At 45.9% G+C, this 13,725-nt stretch overlaps 1 protein-coding gene across 2 annotated transcripts in view; it reads left to right on the top strand.

Annotated features, from left to right (window-relative positions):
- LOC311149252 (3',5'-cyclic-AMP phosphodiesterase 4B-like) overlaps nucleotides 1–10,317 on the top strand; it is an 86,749-nt gene extending 76,432 nt beyond the window's left edge. For both annotated transcript variants that reach the window (XM_084186355.1, XM_084186356.1), the window contains 7 exons: nucleotides 3,324–3,417; nucleotides 6,480–6,766; nucleotides 6,970–7,134; nucleotides 7,917–8,016; nucleotides 8,156–8,433; nucleotides 8,733–8,915; nucleotides 9,004–10,317. In XM_084186355.1, coding sequence (XP_084042481.1) covers nucleotides 3,324–3,417; nucleotides 6,480–6,766; nucleotides 6,970–7,134; nucleotides 7,917–8,016; nucleotides 8,156–8,433; nucleotides 8,733–8,915; nucleotides 9,004–9,417 — 1,521 coding nt within the window. In that variant the 3' untranslated portion in view covers nucleotides 9,418–10,317. The remainder of the gene's footprint in view (nucleotides 1–3,323; nucleotides 3,418–6,479; nucleotides 6,767–6,969; nucleotides 7,135–7,916; nucleotides 8,017–8,155; nucleotides 8,434–8,732; nucleotides 8,916–9,003) is intronic.
- The last annotated feature ends 3,408 nt before the right edge of the window (nucleotides 10,318–13,725 follow it).

The following is a 13,725-nucleotide window of genomic DNA, read 5'->3' as shown; positions in this document are numbered from 1 at the left end:
TGAAGCATCAACACTCAGCTCATCCAATATTAACATCAACTCTCATTTTCATTTACAGTCAGCTCATAGAGATTACCTTGGGTGGGGGATACCTAAACAGATCAACACTGAGAGAGAGGAGGGGGAGAGATGCAGTGGGGATGCAGCACACACTGTATGGGCTGGGATGTGTGTGGTACAGGGATGTGACAAATGCTGTGCTGTGTGTTCAGCAGAGCTGTTGTTGAGTCCTGATGAGAGGAGATGGCAGTGTCGTTGTTTAGCTTTAGTTGTTCCTCTCTCCACCACGTCGCAGAGACATCCCCCGCTGTTATAATTCTCATATTATTATTATTATGTATTATCTAACAAGGGCTTCTTACATTTTACATTACATTTCAGTCATTTAGCATCCAGAGTGACTTACAGTTAGTGAGTGCATACATTATTTGTTTATTTTATTTTTCATACTGGCCCCCCGTGGGAATCGAACCCACAACCCTGGTGTTGCAAACGCCATGCTCTACCAACTGAGCTACATCCCTGCCGGCCATTCCCTCCCCTACCCTGGACGACGCTGGGCCAATTGTGCGCCGCCCCATGGGTCTCCCGGTATTTTATTTCCTCCACCCTCCTCCCTTTCTCTGGTTCGCTCGTCTTTGCAATGGGAGGATAATCTGGACGCTTTGATCTCTCCCTCATCATTCCCAACGCGTATTCCGCTCGATCGGAGACTCCTGGGAAAGTTTTGTTTACCGTTTCCTACAGATGAGCACTTATATGAGAACACTCAGTTTCACAATCATGGATATTCCTCTCTCCAAACTGGATGATTGTTTCACAATAAGCATTAAGAAACCTTGCTGAGAGGAAAGGAAAGTGAAACTATATTGAAATGATAGCTGATAGCTCTTTTTGCGGATGGCCTCCAGTCTTTGCCTGTCTGTTTGTTTGTTTATATCTGCTCCTCCAAGGGCAGCCAGCCCATTGATTGTAGGAAAGAGAGAGAGAGGCGAGACACCAGGATGAATGACACTGTTGGGAAGTGGCAGCAGGAGAGAAATTGACATGTAAGTGACTGGAAGAGGGAAGGAGGAATGGGGAACTAGTGATTTTCACTCAGCAGTGAACCACTGGTGTGTCCTCGTGACGGCTGGGCTGCCTCGCTGGTGTTCGGAGGGGGAAACCTCTCGCTGAAACAGCCACCAGCAAGCCGCACCACTCTCTCTGGTCACGTGACACTGTTGCCATGGCGTTGGGATGTTCTGGTAATTGGCGTACACAGACAGGAAATAGGGAGAGAGAGAGAGAGAGAGAGTTGGGGGCTGATCTGATGTCAACCCAAATTGGTGAAGGATGCAATTATCTACCATTCTCTCTCTTTGGTGTTTTCTCTCGCTTTTCTCTTGCTCCACGGTTGTGTATAAATAGCCTGCCACAGACACCCTGACAACCTCTAATGTTATTATGTGCTGTGGATAATGAACAGCCACTGTGGTCCTGCTGACAGATGTCAGGCAATAGAAAGAGAGAAAATGAAAAAAGAGTGTACACTGTCCACATTTATAAAAAAAAATTGCCCTTCCTTCTCATTTCTCCCAGTGACACACGCATCTCCCATGCTTCCCTCAATACTCTATTAAAAATGGCTGAATGGCAGCACTAGTCTCTAGTCCTCTGGCAGAGAGATAAGAAAGAGAGGCTTTCCTCATCCTTGCTTATGTCAGGGAGGAGGGAAGTGGGTTATCTGCAGTGGCAGGGCTGCAGAGAAGAGGAGGGGAAGAGAGGAGAGAAGGATAGAGGAGAGATCCTGTATCCTGTATCTCTGGCTCCCATTCCCACCCCTCCCCACTGCCGGGCTGTGCTGCTGGGGGCTCCCCCCTCCGCTCTGCTCTGCTTTGCTCCGCTTTCTGTCAAATCATGTGTGCTGTGTGCAGCATGTTGCTGGGGATGGCAGACTAAAAGCATGGGGAAAAGAGACAGAGAAGGGGGGGGGGGGACCGAGCAAGAGAGACAGAGAGAGAGAAATGGAGGGAGGGAGAGAGAGAGAGCTGCAGCAGTGAGAGTACAGTGGAGATAGACTAATATAGCAGAGGAAGCCCCCCCTCTAGTCAAATGAGCATCGCAGTGCTTTTCTATTTTTTTCCTCTCCTAGTCCTCTCTCCATCCCAGCGTTTCTTCCCTCCTCCCCTCATCTATTATTCATCAGTGCTCAGAGCCCCCCTACCTCAGATCTAGCTTGTAACTCCATAGCTCCAGCTGCTGCCCAGCTCTGTGGATCTCCTAGCCCAGGACGGAGCTCCTTACCCTGGCTACAACACCTAGCCTGCTCCCCTCTCTTCTTACCTAGACATGGAGACCCTCACTGAGACCTCTGCTGAGAGAGAGAGCGACCAGTCATCTTTGTCTAGCTGTTCTATTAGCCGTTGAGCCACAATACCAAGGGTGCAGAGAAGAGGAGAGAAGAGGGGGATTTTTTTGAGCACTAGAGGAATCCCGTTCATCTGCCTCTCTCTATATTACCGCGGTGGATTACGGTACTGCTACGGCTGTTGCTGGCTCGCTGTCCTGTAGGGAGGGAAAAACGGGGTCCAAAATGCCTGAAGTGAACTACCTGTTGTCTGTTTCTTGGGGTTACATTAAGGTGTGTATTGTATCGTTAGCTTACGTAGCTGCTCGGGATAACGTTACATTACTCTGTCGTTACTTTTGGGTTTTGGTGTTTGAGCTGTTATAGGATTTTGGTGGTCTCTGTGTTCTAGAGCTGTGTGGTTGGGTTGTGGTTGTGTTCTTTGCAGTGTGATGGCCGTGTGGTCTGATAGAACAGAACTGGTGTTATCTAGCTGAGCTGAGTCTCCATCTTGCCTGCAGCTCTTCAGAACTGAATAGTGTTGCTGTGGATGGGGCTAGGGATCTCTCTCTCTGAAAAACACACACAGACAGATGCTGCTGCAGTGGTGGTGCTTCCCCACATTCCCATGCAGAACCTGTGTCGTATGCATGGTTTTCTCATAGACTGCAGATTTGCAGATTTTCCCCAATATGAACCATAAACCATGAATGTGAAACTTACCAGATGAATCTGCACTGCATAATATGATGCTCAAGGGGTTTGATTTGTTATATGAAAACAATGTAATTGTTATTTTCCAACTCCCTTTTGTACTGATTCTGTGTAATGTCTAGAGATTTGTTTAGAGATTTTGTTTAATGTTTGTATAAAGCTTGAATATAGAAATTAACAGTGACCAAGTTTTTCCATGGAATCTTCCTGCACCATATTTTCTTCCAGGTTTTCCAGTTGTTTCCAGGATCCTGACCTTTTCCCCCTCTTTTCTTTCCAGTTCAAGAGAATGTTGAATCGGGAGCTGACACACCTATCAGAGATGAGTCGCTCCGGCAACCAGGTGTCCGAGTTCATCTCCAACACCTTCCTAGGTAAAGCCCTGATCACAAACACACATACACACACACACACACTCATTAGGTCAGCGTTTCCCAAACTCAGTCCTGGGGACCCCAAGGGATGCACATTATGGTTTTTGACGTAGCACTACACAGCTGATTCAAATTATCAAAGTTTGATGATGAATTGACTCTTTGAAGTTTTGGAAACCCTGCATTAGGTAAATTAATTTCCTTTTGATGCCTGACTGTTCCCACACACTTCTTATAGACTGATAAAGATCAATCGTACACACATTATCTGTCACAAAAACACACTTTAATACACCCAATCAAATACATATGCACCCACATACCTTATACCTCACATATATGTGTGCAGTATACCGCAGTGTGTCTGTGGGGTTCTCCCTCCATTTTGTCTGAGTCTGGCTGTGGCTGGCTGTCTGCTTGTTGCTGGCGTATACTGTAAAACACTGCATCATTAACTCTGGTTAGTATTTTTATGACACATGCATCGCTCTAAATGCCTATTCAAACTAAATCAGATAGGAAAAGCTTGAAGCTTTGAGATGGTTCGCTGGCTACGCACTTCATAGTGAGGTGCCTCTGCTGCTGTTTGATTGACAGCTGAGACTTCTAGGCAACATCAGAGCCAGTGGATATAGATAGATCGAGAGAGAGGGGTGGTTGGAGGTTCCAGTCGTTAACTCTGTGGATGCCTCCCAAATGGCACCCTATTCATTATATAGTGCACTACATACGGAATAGGGTGCCTTTTGGGACACATGATGTGTGTGATTGAAGAGAAAGGACAGAGACAGGTAGAAGAAGAGACAATATGGTTGTCCGTGGCGTGCTATCTATCTGTGTATGTCCTGTACCGTGTGTGATGCGCCGCCATCTGAATCCAATCCTATCTAGTCGAAAGTGGGTGGATTATCCCACTGCAGCATCTGAGCTAGAGAAGATGGGGGAGAGATTGGGAGGGGGGAAATGGAGAGAGATGGAGAGAGATGGAGGGACTGGTATTCCGCAGTTGAGGTGCGGCGGGTGCACGGTGGAACCCCCTCATGAAAACTGAGCAGCCCATTCGGTGACTCATCCCCCTGTTAATGTATCTCTCGCTTTCTTTGCCCCCATCCCCCCTCGCTCCCTCCATCTCTCCATGCCTGAGGAAGTTAGTGCGTAGATCAGACACAGATGGGAGATGGGAGTTTCTACCTCTCTCCCGCTCCATAGTTCCCTGTGGGACAGAGCAGTAGGAGTGGGTTAGAGCTGGAGCTGGTTGGCGCCATGTTGATATGGGAAAGAGAAGCAGAGGAAAGCAGACAGACAGCTGGTAGTTTGTCCTGAGCTCATCGCTGACCATTGATTGGAATTATATTTATAATTATATTACAGCTCATTGTTTCTTTAGAAAACAAAGGCAAGGGGATAAAATGGTTGACATTTATGGCTGCCTTATTCAAGTCTCCCTCTCTACAACACACACACCATTTTCCACCCAAATTGTTGTTCATATTGTAAAGTCATCCTGGGATGCCTTGTTAATCCTCTGGTTGATCCCTTTATAAGTGAGTGCATCATATTGGGCAGCTCATACCTGAGGGACTGTGGGTTGGAGATGATGGTGTGTGTGGTAGGGCCATTCACGTGCACTGGCTCCTCTCCTCCACAGCTGTCCACTCCACTCATCCCATAACACCCTGACGGACAGGGCTCTGCCAGGCGGAACTCGTTAAGGGAATTTAAAAGCCCAAATCCACCCCCACACATGCTCTTTCTCTCTCCATATCTCTCTCCATATCGCTCTCCATATCTCTCTCCATCTCTCTCTCTCTCTCTCTCTCTCTCTCTCTCTCTCTCTCTCTCTCTCTCTCTCTCTCTCTCTCTCTCGCTCTCTCTCTCTCTCTGGCATCTGACTTTAACTGAGAGCGTAATATGGAACAGGCTGGAGGTGATTCAGCATTTCAGAAGAATAAACTTGTGAAAAAAAGAGAGAGAGAGAGAGGGAAGCGGGAGATAGGAAAGGGGGAGAGAGAGAGACGTGACAGTCTAGTCTGGCCCTCAGGGGAAAGAGGTCACTTTAACACTCCACCTGCATGGAAAACGGTGAATTAGCAAAACCACTTCCCGACAGACAGACAGAGGCCACATATCAAACGATACAGCTTCATCAGCAACACACTCTAATAAACACACACTCTGCCCTTTATGGAGGAAGTGACCTGCTGTGTCCTTATAAAACCAGGTTACCTTTTTCCATTATGGGTCCGTATAAAACCCATAATAGGGGGGAAGGGGGGGGGGGGGGGGGGGGGGGGGTAGAGTGATTATTTGAATTATAGCAGTGGTAATTCAATAACTCTCAGCGAAGGGAGGCAGGATAGTTCAGCTATGAGAGGTTTGACTGCAGAGGAGTGGGTGAATAGAGTAAAGAGCTATACCACACCACTAGAACATGTGATATCTCAAACATGTGGGGATAAGACCACTGGGTGGGAGGGGGGCATAGATATACAGCACCCCTCCCTGGCCTTAGAGATATAAAAACACCTCTGAGAGATGTGCATGGTACATTCTGTGTGACATGTGGAACATTCTGTACGTTATTTACCCCTTGCTTCTCAATGGGATTGTCTCTGTGGTATTACCAATGTATGACCTTTGAGTCAATAGAGCACGATCAGAGCTGCGGAGAGCACTTGTTTTTAGAGAGAGAGAAAGTATTACAGAGGAGACATAGCAGGAGATTTAGAGGGTGAGGGAGGAAGGAGAACGAGATGAATGAATGAGTCTATTCTTTCCTTTTAGCCTCTGCAGGTGCATCCAGAACAGTACACCTGGGACCCATTTCAAACAAACAGTCTACACAGCAGCACAGTCAGAGTTCATTGTAATGACATTACTAAACTGCATGTTCTCTGGTGAGAAAGTGAAAGTGAACGGGTCATCTAACTCCCTTTTCCCTCCTCTTTCATCCTTCTCTCTGTAATCATACACACAAACACACACACACACACCCCCACACACACAGAATGACACGGAGTGTCCTAACCCCCCTGTTCTCTCTCTCGCTCTCTCCTCTCCAGACAAACAGAACGACATGGACATGCCGTCTGTGACGCCCAAGGAGAAGGCTGGTCGGGAGAGGAAGAAGCAGCAGCAGCTGATGACTCAGATCAGCGGAGTGAAGAAGGTCTCTCATGGACCCTCCCTCTCCAACTCCTCCATCTCACGCTTCGGGGTCAAGACGGACAAGGAGGACATGCTCTCCAAGGAACTGGAGGATCTGAATAAGTGGGGATTGAACATCTTTACCGTGTCAGAGTACTCTCAACATAGACCTCTTACCTGTATCATGTACGCCATCTTCCAGGTATTTATAACTGGCTATGCACTTCTACACACACACACACACACACACACACACACACACACACACACACACACACACACACCCGCATGCTCACATATGCATGCAATGCAGGCACACACTCACACACACACACACACAATATGTTATAGCTGTACATTTTGTACCTAAAACAGTACTAACTCATATCCTTGTGTCCCCTTTAGGAGAGAGACCTGCTGAAGACATTTAAGATCCCGACAGATACGTTTGTGGCGTATATGATGACCCTGGAGGACCACTACCATGGAGACGTGACCTACCACAACAGCCTCCACGCGGCAGACGTGGCCCAGTCCACACACATCCTACTCTCCACCCCTGCCCTCGATGTAAGTCAACGACACTAGACTCTTACTTACTTCACACATCCCTCAAAATCAGAGCCCCACACCCTACCATTACCTCACCAACCCTTATCCCACACCCATCTGAGCTCATAGAACTCCACCTTAGTATGCCCTCACCTTACTCTCACCCCAACCTATGAATCCTATCGTACTGTAAGTCTTCCCCAGGTTTTTTAATTCAAACGTGAACACCTTCCCTTGCATTCTCCCAAAGTCGTCTTCCCTCAACCTCTAGACATAAACCATTCGTTTTCTTCCCTCTCTCCCTCTCTCCTTGCCCCCCTCCCTCACTCCCTCTCTCCCTCCCGCCACACAATCTGTTCGTTCTCACAGCTTCGTTCCCTCCGTGGTTCTATAAATACAGTGGAACCTCATCCATGACGCAGTCTAACAGCATGACCCAGGCCTCAACGCGTCACAAGCCGCTCTCTTCTTTTCGTACACTCACCCCATCCCTCCATCCATCATGTTTATGGCCCTGCTCTTGCAGCCAGCATACCCAGTGTCAAACCACTATGGCTGGGTGCCGGTAGAGAGACAGAGACAAGGTTAACATAAGCTACCCATCTCGCTAATGTAGGCCAGTACAGCACTCATCTGGCTCTGAGAAGTGTTTACGCTATGTTGGATGTTAGCGATAGCGCAAACTGAGCCATTGGAATCAATGAGAGTGGGCTGCACTGAGATGAGCTGTTCTCTGTTACTGTTGTTTGAGTTTTTCTCTTGAGAAATTCTTAACCCCGGACCCTCTCTCTTTCACACAGGCTGTCTTCAGCGATCTGGAGATCTTGGCGGCCATCTTTGCTGCAGCCATCCATGATGTCGACCACCCGGGGGTGTCCAACCAGTTCCTCATCAATACCAGTGGGTCTCTCTCCTACACCTGTTACTGCATAACTCTACTGGGAATAATGTATAGATAATGTATAGATAATGTATAGCTATATCCATATTCATCAATGTAGTGTTGAACAAGTGACTCATTCTCTTTTATCTTCCTCAGACTCTGAGCTGGCCCTGATGTACAACGATGAGTCTGTCTTAGAGAACCACCACCTGGCTGTGGGCTTCAAGCTGCTCCAGGAGGACAACTGTGACATCTTCCAGAACCTGACCAAGAAGCAGAGGCAGAGTCTGAGGAAGATGGTCATCGACATGGTCCTGGCCACTGACATGTCCAAGCACATGAGTCTGTTAGCGGACCTGAAGACCATGGTGGAAACCAAGAAGGTGACCAGCTCTGGGGTCCTGCTGCTGGACAACTACACAGACAGAATACAGGTAGATTTATCTTCGTCATCATCATTCTATCTCTTCGAGACCCTTCTCCTCTACCTATTTTCATTGTAATAGCTGTAATTAGTGTCTGGACTTCCAGAAACATCGTTAAGATAGCCTCCCGCTGGGATGACCTCTGCTCCTTCACTCCATCTTCATCTGCCTCCTCCCTCTCTCCAACCCTGTTCATTGCCTCAAATCAATCTTTCTTCACCTCTCTTTCTCCCCTATCACTCCATATCACTCCCTCCTTCTACTTCTCCCTCTCTAACAGTTATTCTCCCCATCCTTCTCTCCATCAGGTTCTGAGGAACATGGTTCACTGTGCAGATCTGAGTAACCCTACCAAGTCTCTGGAGCTCTACCGTCAGTGGACCGACCGCATCATGGATGAGTTCTTCCACCAGGGAGACAGAGAGAGGGAGAGAGGCATGGAGATCAGCCCTATGTGTGACAAACACACCGCTTCAGTAGAGAAAAGTCAGGTATGATATTAGACACACATACACACATAGCACTCAAGCATACACACCGACTCCTGACTCACCCCTTTTTCCCCTCTCCTCTCTCCAGGTGGGTTTCATAGATTACATTGTCCACCCTCTGTGGGAGACTTGGGCTGACCTGGTTCACCCTGATGCCCAGGACATCCTGGACACTCTGGAGGACAACAGGAACTGGTACCAGAGCATGATCCCCCAGAGCCCCTCTCCTCCTTGGGCCACAGAGCAGGGGGATCAGGAGGGAGGCGAAGGGGGCCAGGGGGGAGACAAGTTCCAGTTTGAACTCACCCTGGAGGAGGAGGACTCTGAGGGTACAGAGAAAGATGAACAGAGCCAGGGGGATGAGGAGGAGGAAGAGGATAGTCTGGGGGAGGCGTCTCGGTCTCCGGTAGACTACTCAGACTGTCAGGACCCAGAGGAATCCATGGAGCCCACGTCGTCCATAGAAATCATTACCCACGATGCATCACCCACAGACACATAATGGGCTCTACTGCACCGCGATGGCGGTTGGTTTCATGTTTTAAACAGGAGAAATCCTGCAGCTGTGCTTTTTAACAAGCCCACGGTGGGCTTAGCTTGAGCCCGGATGGGGCGTCAGTTTAACCCCCCCTATCCTTGCACTTGCGTTAGGAGCCGGCGACAGAGGGACAGTTTCAGTGGGGTGGCTACAATGTTCTCAGGAAAAATGCTGCAAACATTTTGGACATGACGGAACGGACAGGCCTCCGAGGAATTGAAGGACTTGGGCTAATCTGGGAAACGGTTGTTTTTCCATCCAGACTGGCATCTGAAATGTTGACACTACTACTGAGAGAAGTTTTGTACCTTGTGACTTTTTTACGAAAAATGGGATGTCAAGAGGTAGCATATGAACTACTGACTAATGTGTTTGTATAGAGAGAGAAAAACGTTTACTTTTTTCCTGTACCATTTGTCAAAATACTTTCGTGTGCCTTTTTTACTATTGTCTTTTTAATCTTTTATTTTTATTTATTGAACAGACTTTGTATGTACGTGAAATGTTTTTTTTTTCTAAAGAGTTATCCGAAAGCTCAAGAGCAAAATTATTTTTTATATCTCAGACAAAGAGAACAGTCTTCCTTACTAGTATTGGGCAATAGAAGAAATCCAAACTAACTTAGACAAACAATTCTTGGACAAACTCATCAAATACTTAAAACATTACTTCCCATAATAAGATAGCATTTCAATCCGAGCACAACATATATGTTTCTCAATGGAAATCATGATTCATGTTACATGTCTAGATTGTTGCTTCATGTGTCTGACCTCACTGTAGATGAACGGTAGGCAGATAGATCACTCAAACTCCAAAAAAACAGTTATACCCATTTCTCCCCTCATACTCCTTGAATGACCCCCCCCCCCCCCCCCCCCCCCCCCCCCCCTACTACCCTCATGGCTCAAATCCTGATAATACTCAGACTAATACTTAACTTCAGGTTAAAAGTCTATTTCTAGCTCCATCTTGAGGTATCCAGCTGTTGTCTATTAATCCTGTTGACCCAAATGATTCCAGAACCCAACTGGTTCTGATGATGTAACAAATCAACGAAGGACCCCCCGGCCCTGTAGAATCAGGACCCGACCAGATGATGGAAGGTGGCTAGGCGGCTGCCTGTGTAGGAGCCCAGTCACACCTTGGTTAGCTGTATTGTTATCCACATGTTTTTTACAAACCCCTGGCTCTGTGAATCTGACCCCTAAAACAATCAGGTCAGCTATTTCTTCCTCCACTTAAAAATAAATAACTGAAGGGAGTGCTGCTTCTGCCCATTGACGTCAATCGAAACATTCTTTTTTCTCTTCACTTCCCGCTAACTGTATCACATTTCCTGGATGGCCCGAGGTGTTTATCAGGATTTGATCTTCAGAATAGATTTGGCACTTACAAACTGTAGAGTGTCTGCTACAAAAACCAAACCAGAGGAGAAAAATACTTATTTTGAGAACAAGAGGATGATAACCCACAGAAGGCTATCTAGAGATTATGTGACAGAGATAACAAACCAAAAGGCAGTGTAATTCACTGTAACTGTGGGTCAGCATTAAAACCATCCACCCCTGAAAATCTGCTAGGCAAATTTTCCCTTATAGGCCTCCATGACTGGTTTTCAGATATCACCAATCTTCCATTATTCCCTTAGGTTTACTGACATACTCAAAGGTACTTCAACTACCTTATTTACTATACCCTCACTCCAGCAGACTTACATGGCAATCGTGTGCGTCAATGAGTGTGTGTGTACGAGTATCAGAAAGTGTGTTTGTGAGAGTGTGTGTGTGTGTGTGCGTCCGTGTAGCCTTTGCCACCTGGCCTCACCTGACTCCACCTATTCCTGTTTGTCACTAGTTGGTCCTTTGCTGTTTATAACAGTGTATTTATTACTTTCAGCTGTACATAAGAATACTGTTTCAGTCAGTGTATCTATTTAAATGTATATGCACTTGCATTACCTGGAAGTGGTGGTGTCTGACTTGTTCAAGGCTCTGCGTCGGAGTCCTTTTATATTCTGTATTATAATATTGTTTTGTTTTTTATATTATATCATAAGTAAATATATTCACACAAATGTTTGAGTGCCCTGAGCAACAGCTAAAGAGACATATACACAACCTATAGGTTGACAACGCATAGAGGATATGTTAAACGACAGAGACCTGGGAAGAGCTCAAATACAGGACAGCTGTGGAGAACACAAGCTTTTATACTGTAGTCTATCACTAGGCTTGGTATCAATATCAGACCTAAAAAGCAAGACTCTCTGAGCAGCTTGTAGTAGGCTAGTAACCAGACTCCTCTGTATACAGTATTTTGAATGCAGATTGCTGATTTGGGGTTCAGATCTACTGGTTCAATGACAGCAGACAGAAATAACAGAAAGAGAGACAAACACAGAACCAAGTGTCTTCTTCTTTGCACCTCACACGTACTTATATGTAAAGTAGTTCAAGGGATTTATGGGTGGCATGCTACAATATCTCTGAGCACCAACGTGATGAATCGTTACCAAAATGTGATCTTCTTGTAATTGAGCGTGCTAATGTGAACTATTTCTATCTGACCAAAACTTGTTAGCAGTTTTGAAATTCAAATTTGTCATCAGTATAACATTGTTAATCTATGTTCAAGCTTTTGGTCCGAGTTGTTTCCAAATGACTAGCCAGACTTAGCACTATCTGCATGAGAGGTGGGATTGTTGAATACCTACCTACTGCGTTACAGTCGCAGGCGGACATATTCAATGTTTCACACAATGTATGGTATAATATTGTATATTGTGTTCAAGTATCTGAAAATCTGAAATACTTTTTCTATGAAGTAATTAAAAAACAAAGCATGAAATATCTATCTCTCTGTGTCCTTATTTCACAGTACTAGCAGCAGCTCAATCATCACATTAGATGTGTTTTAATTTTGAGAGACGGGCACATGCTGCGACATTTCCTCTGACAGACAGTGACACACTCGCTGTAGCAAACCAGTCAGGACTTCTCTTCATATTCCATGGTTCAAAGATTATTTATTTTTTATTGGTAGAGGCTGCCTGGGCGAGTTGCTTTTTCAGTCCTTGAAAGCAGAAGATCCACCTGTGGGTTTACCTAATGAGCCTCAGCCTGTCCTCAAGTAGTGATGTGGACCTCTTGGTTGACCTGATAGACAACACAGTGACATACAGAGCACTTCAGTACACGTACACACACACACACACACACACATAGCCCTTGCAACCTCTCCTGACCTCGCTCTTTGGGTGAATCTTCAGAGGATAATCACATCAATGGTCTCACTCTCCCATGGCCTCGCCTGCACCCCTACACTGCACCATGGCCTCAAAGAACACCAACATACAGACACTGATATCTAATTTGATAAAGCTACCTATGCACACGGATGACAGCGAGACTGTTATAAAAGGCCAGATTTCTCTCTCACACAGAGAGAGAAGACGTTTACAGTGATAAGTTATCTATACTCTTAGAAAAAAAAGGTGCTATCGAGAACCTTAAAGGGTTCTTCGGCTGTCCCCATAGGAGAACCCTTTGAATAACCATTTTTGGTTGCTGGTAGAACCCTTTTGGTTCCATGTAGAACCCTCTGTAGAAAGGGTTCTATATGGAACCCAAAAGGGTTCTACCTGGAACCAGAAAGGGTTATGCTATGGGGACAGCCAAAGAACCCTTTTGGAACCCTTTAAACCATGTTTTTAAATAATAAAATAAAATAAGAGAGTGTAATAAGACAAGAAATACCCAGAATGATTCCCAGCAGCACATTGAGGTATAAGATACCATTACCCTCTCCTCAGTGGCCAGGGGAGAAAATGTGAGATATTTTCAGCAAGGAAAGGAAATGATGACGAAGATCAGGCTAAGATTTCTCCACATTCAGTGTGTGTGTGTGTGTGTGTCATCCTGATCCTTTAAAATGTTTATGATTCATCTCTTCTAATACACCGGCCAAGGTTACATAGTCCAGCCAGCCACACTGATGAATTCTTAATGAGAATCTGAAACCACGGTGGGTAACTCCTGGTGTCGGTGACGTAACCAGTGTTCAATCTAGATCAGTGGTATTCAAACTTTTTCAGCGGGGACCCCATTTTTTCCCGGCAGAATTTCTCTGGGGACCCCATTTTCTTCCCAAGATTTTCTCGCGACCCCACCCCAAATCTATTGACACAACCTAAAATCGGTATGTTTCAATTTTTACATCAACAAATAACCTTCAATTTATTGCATCTCTTTTTTTCATCTCTTATCAAAA

This window comes from Coregonus lavaretus, assembly GCF_964263955.1.
Source record: "Coregonus lavaretus genome assembly, chromosome: 21".
Lineage (NCBI taxonomy): Eukaryota > Metazoa > Chordata > Actinopteri > Salmoniformes > Salmonidae > Coregonus > Coregonus lavaretus.
This window is presented reverse-complemented; position numbering and strand designations above follow the sequence as displayed.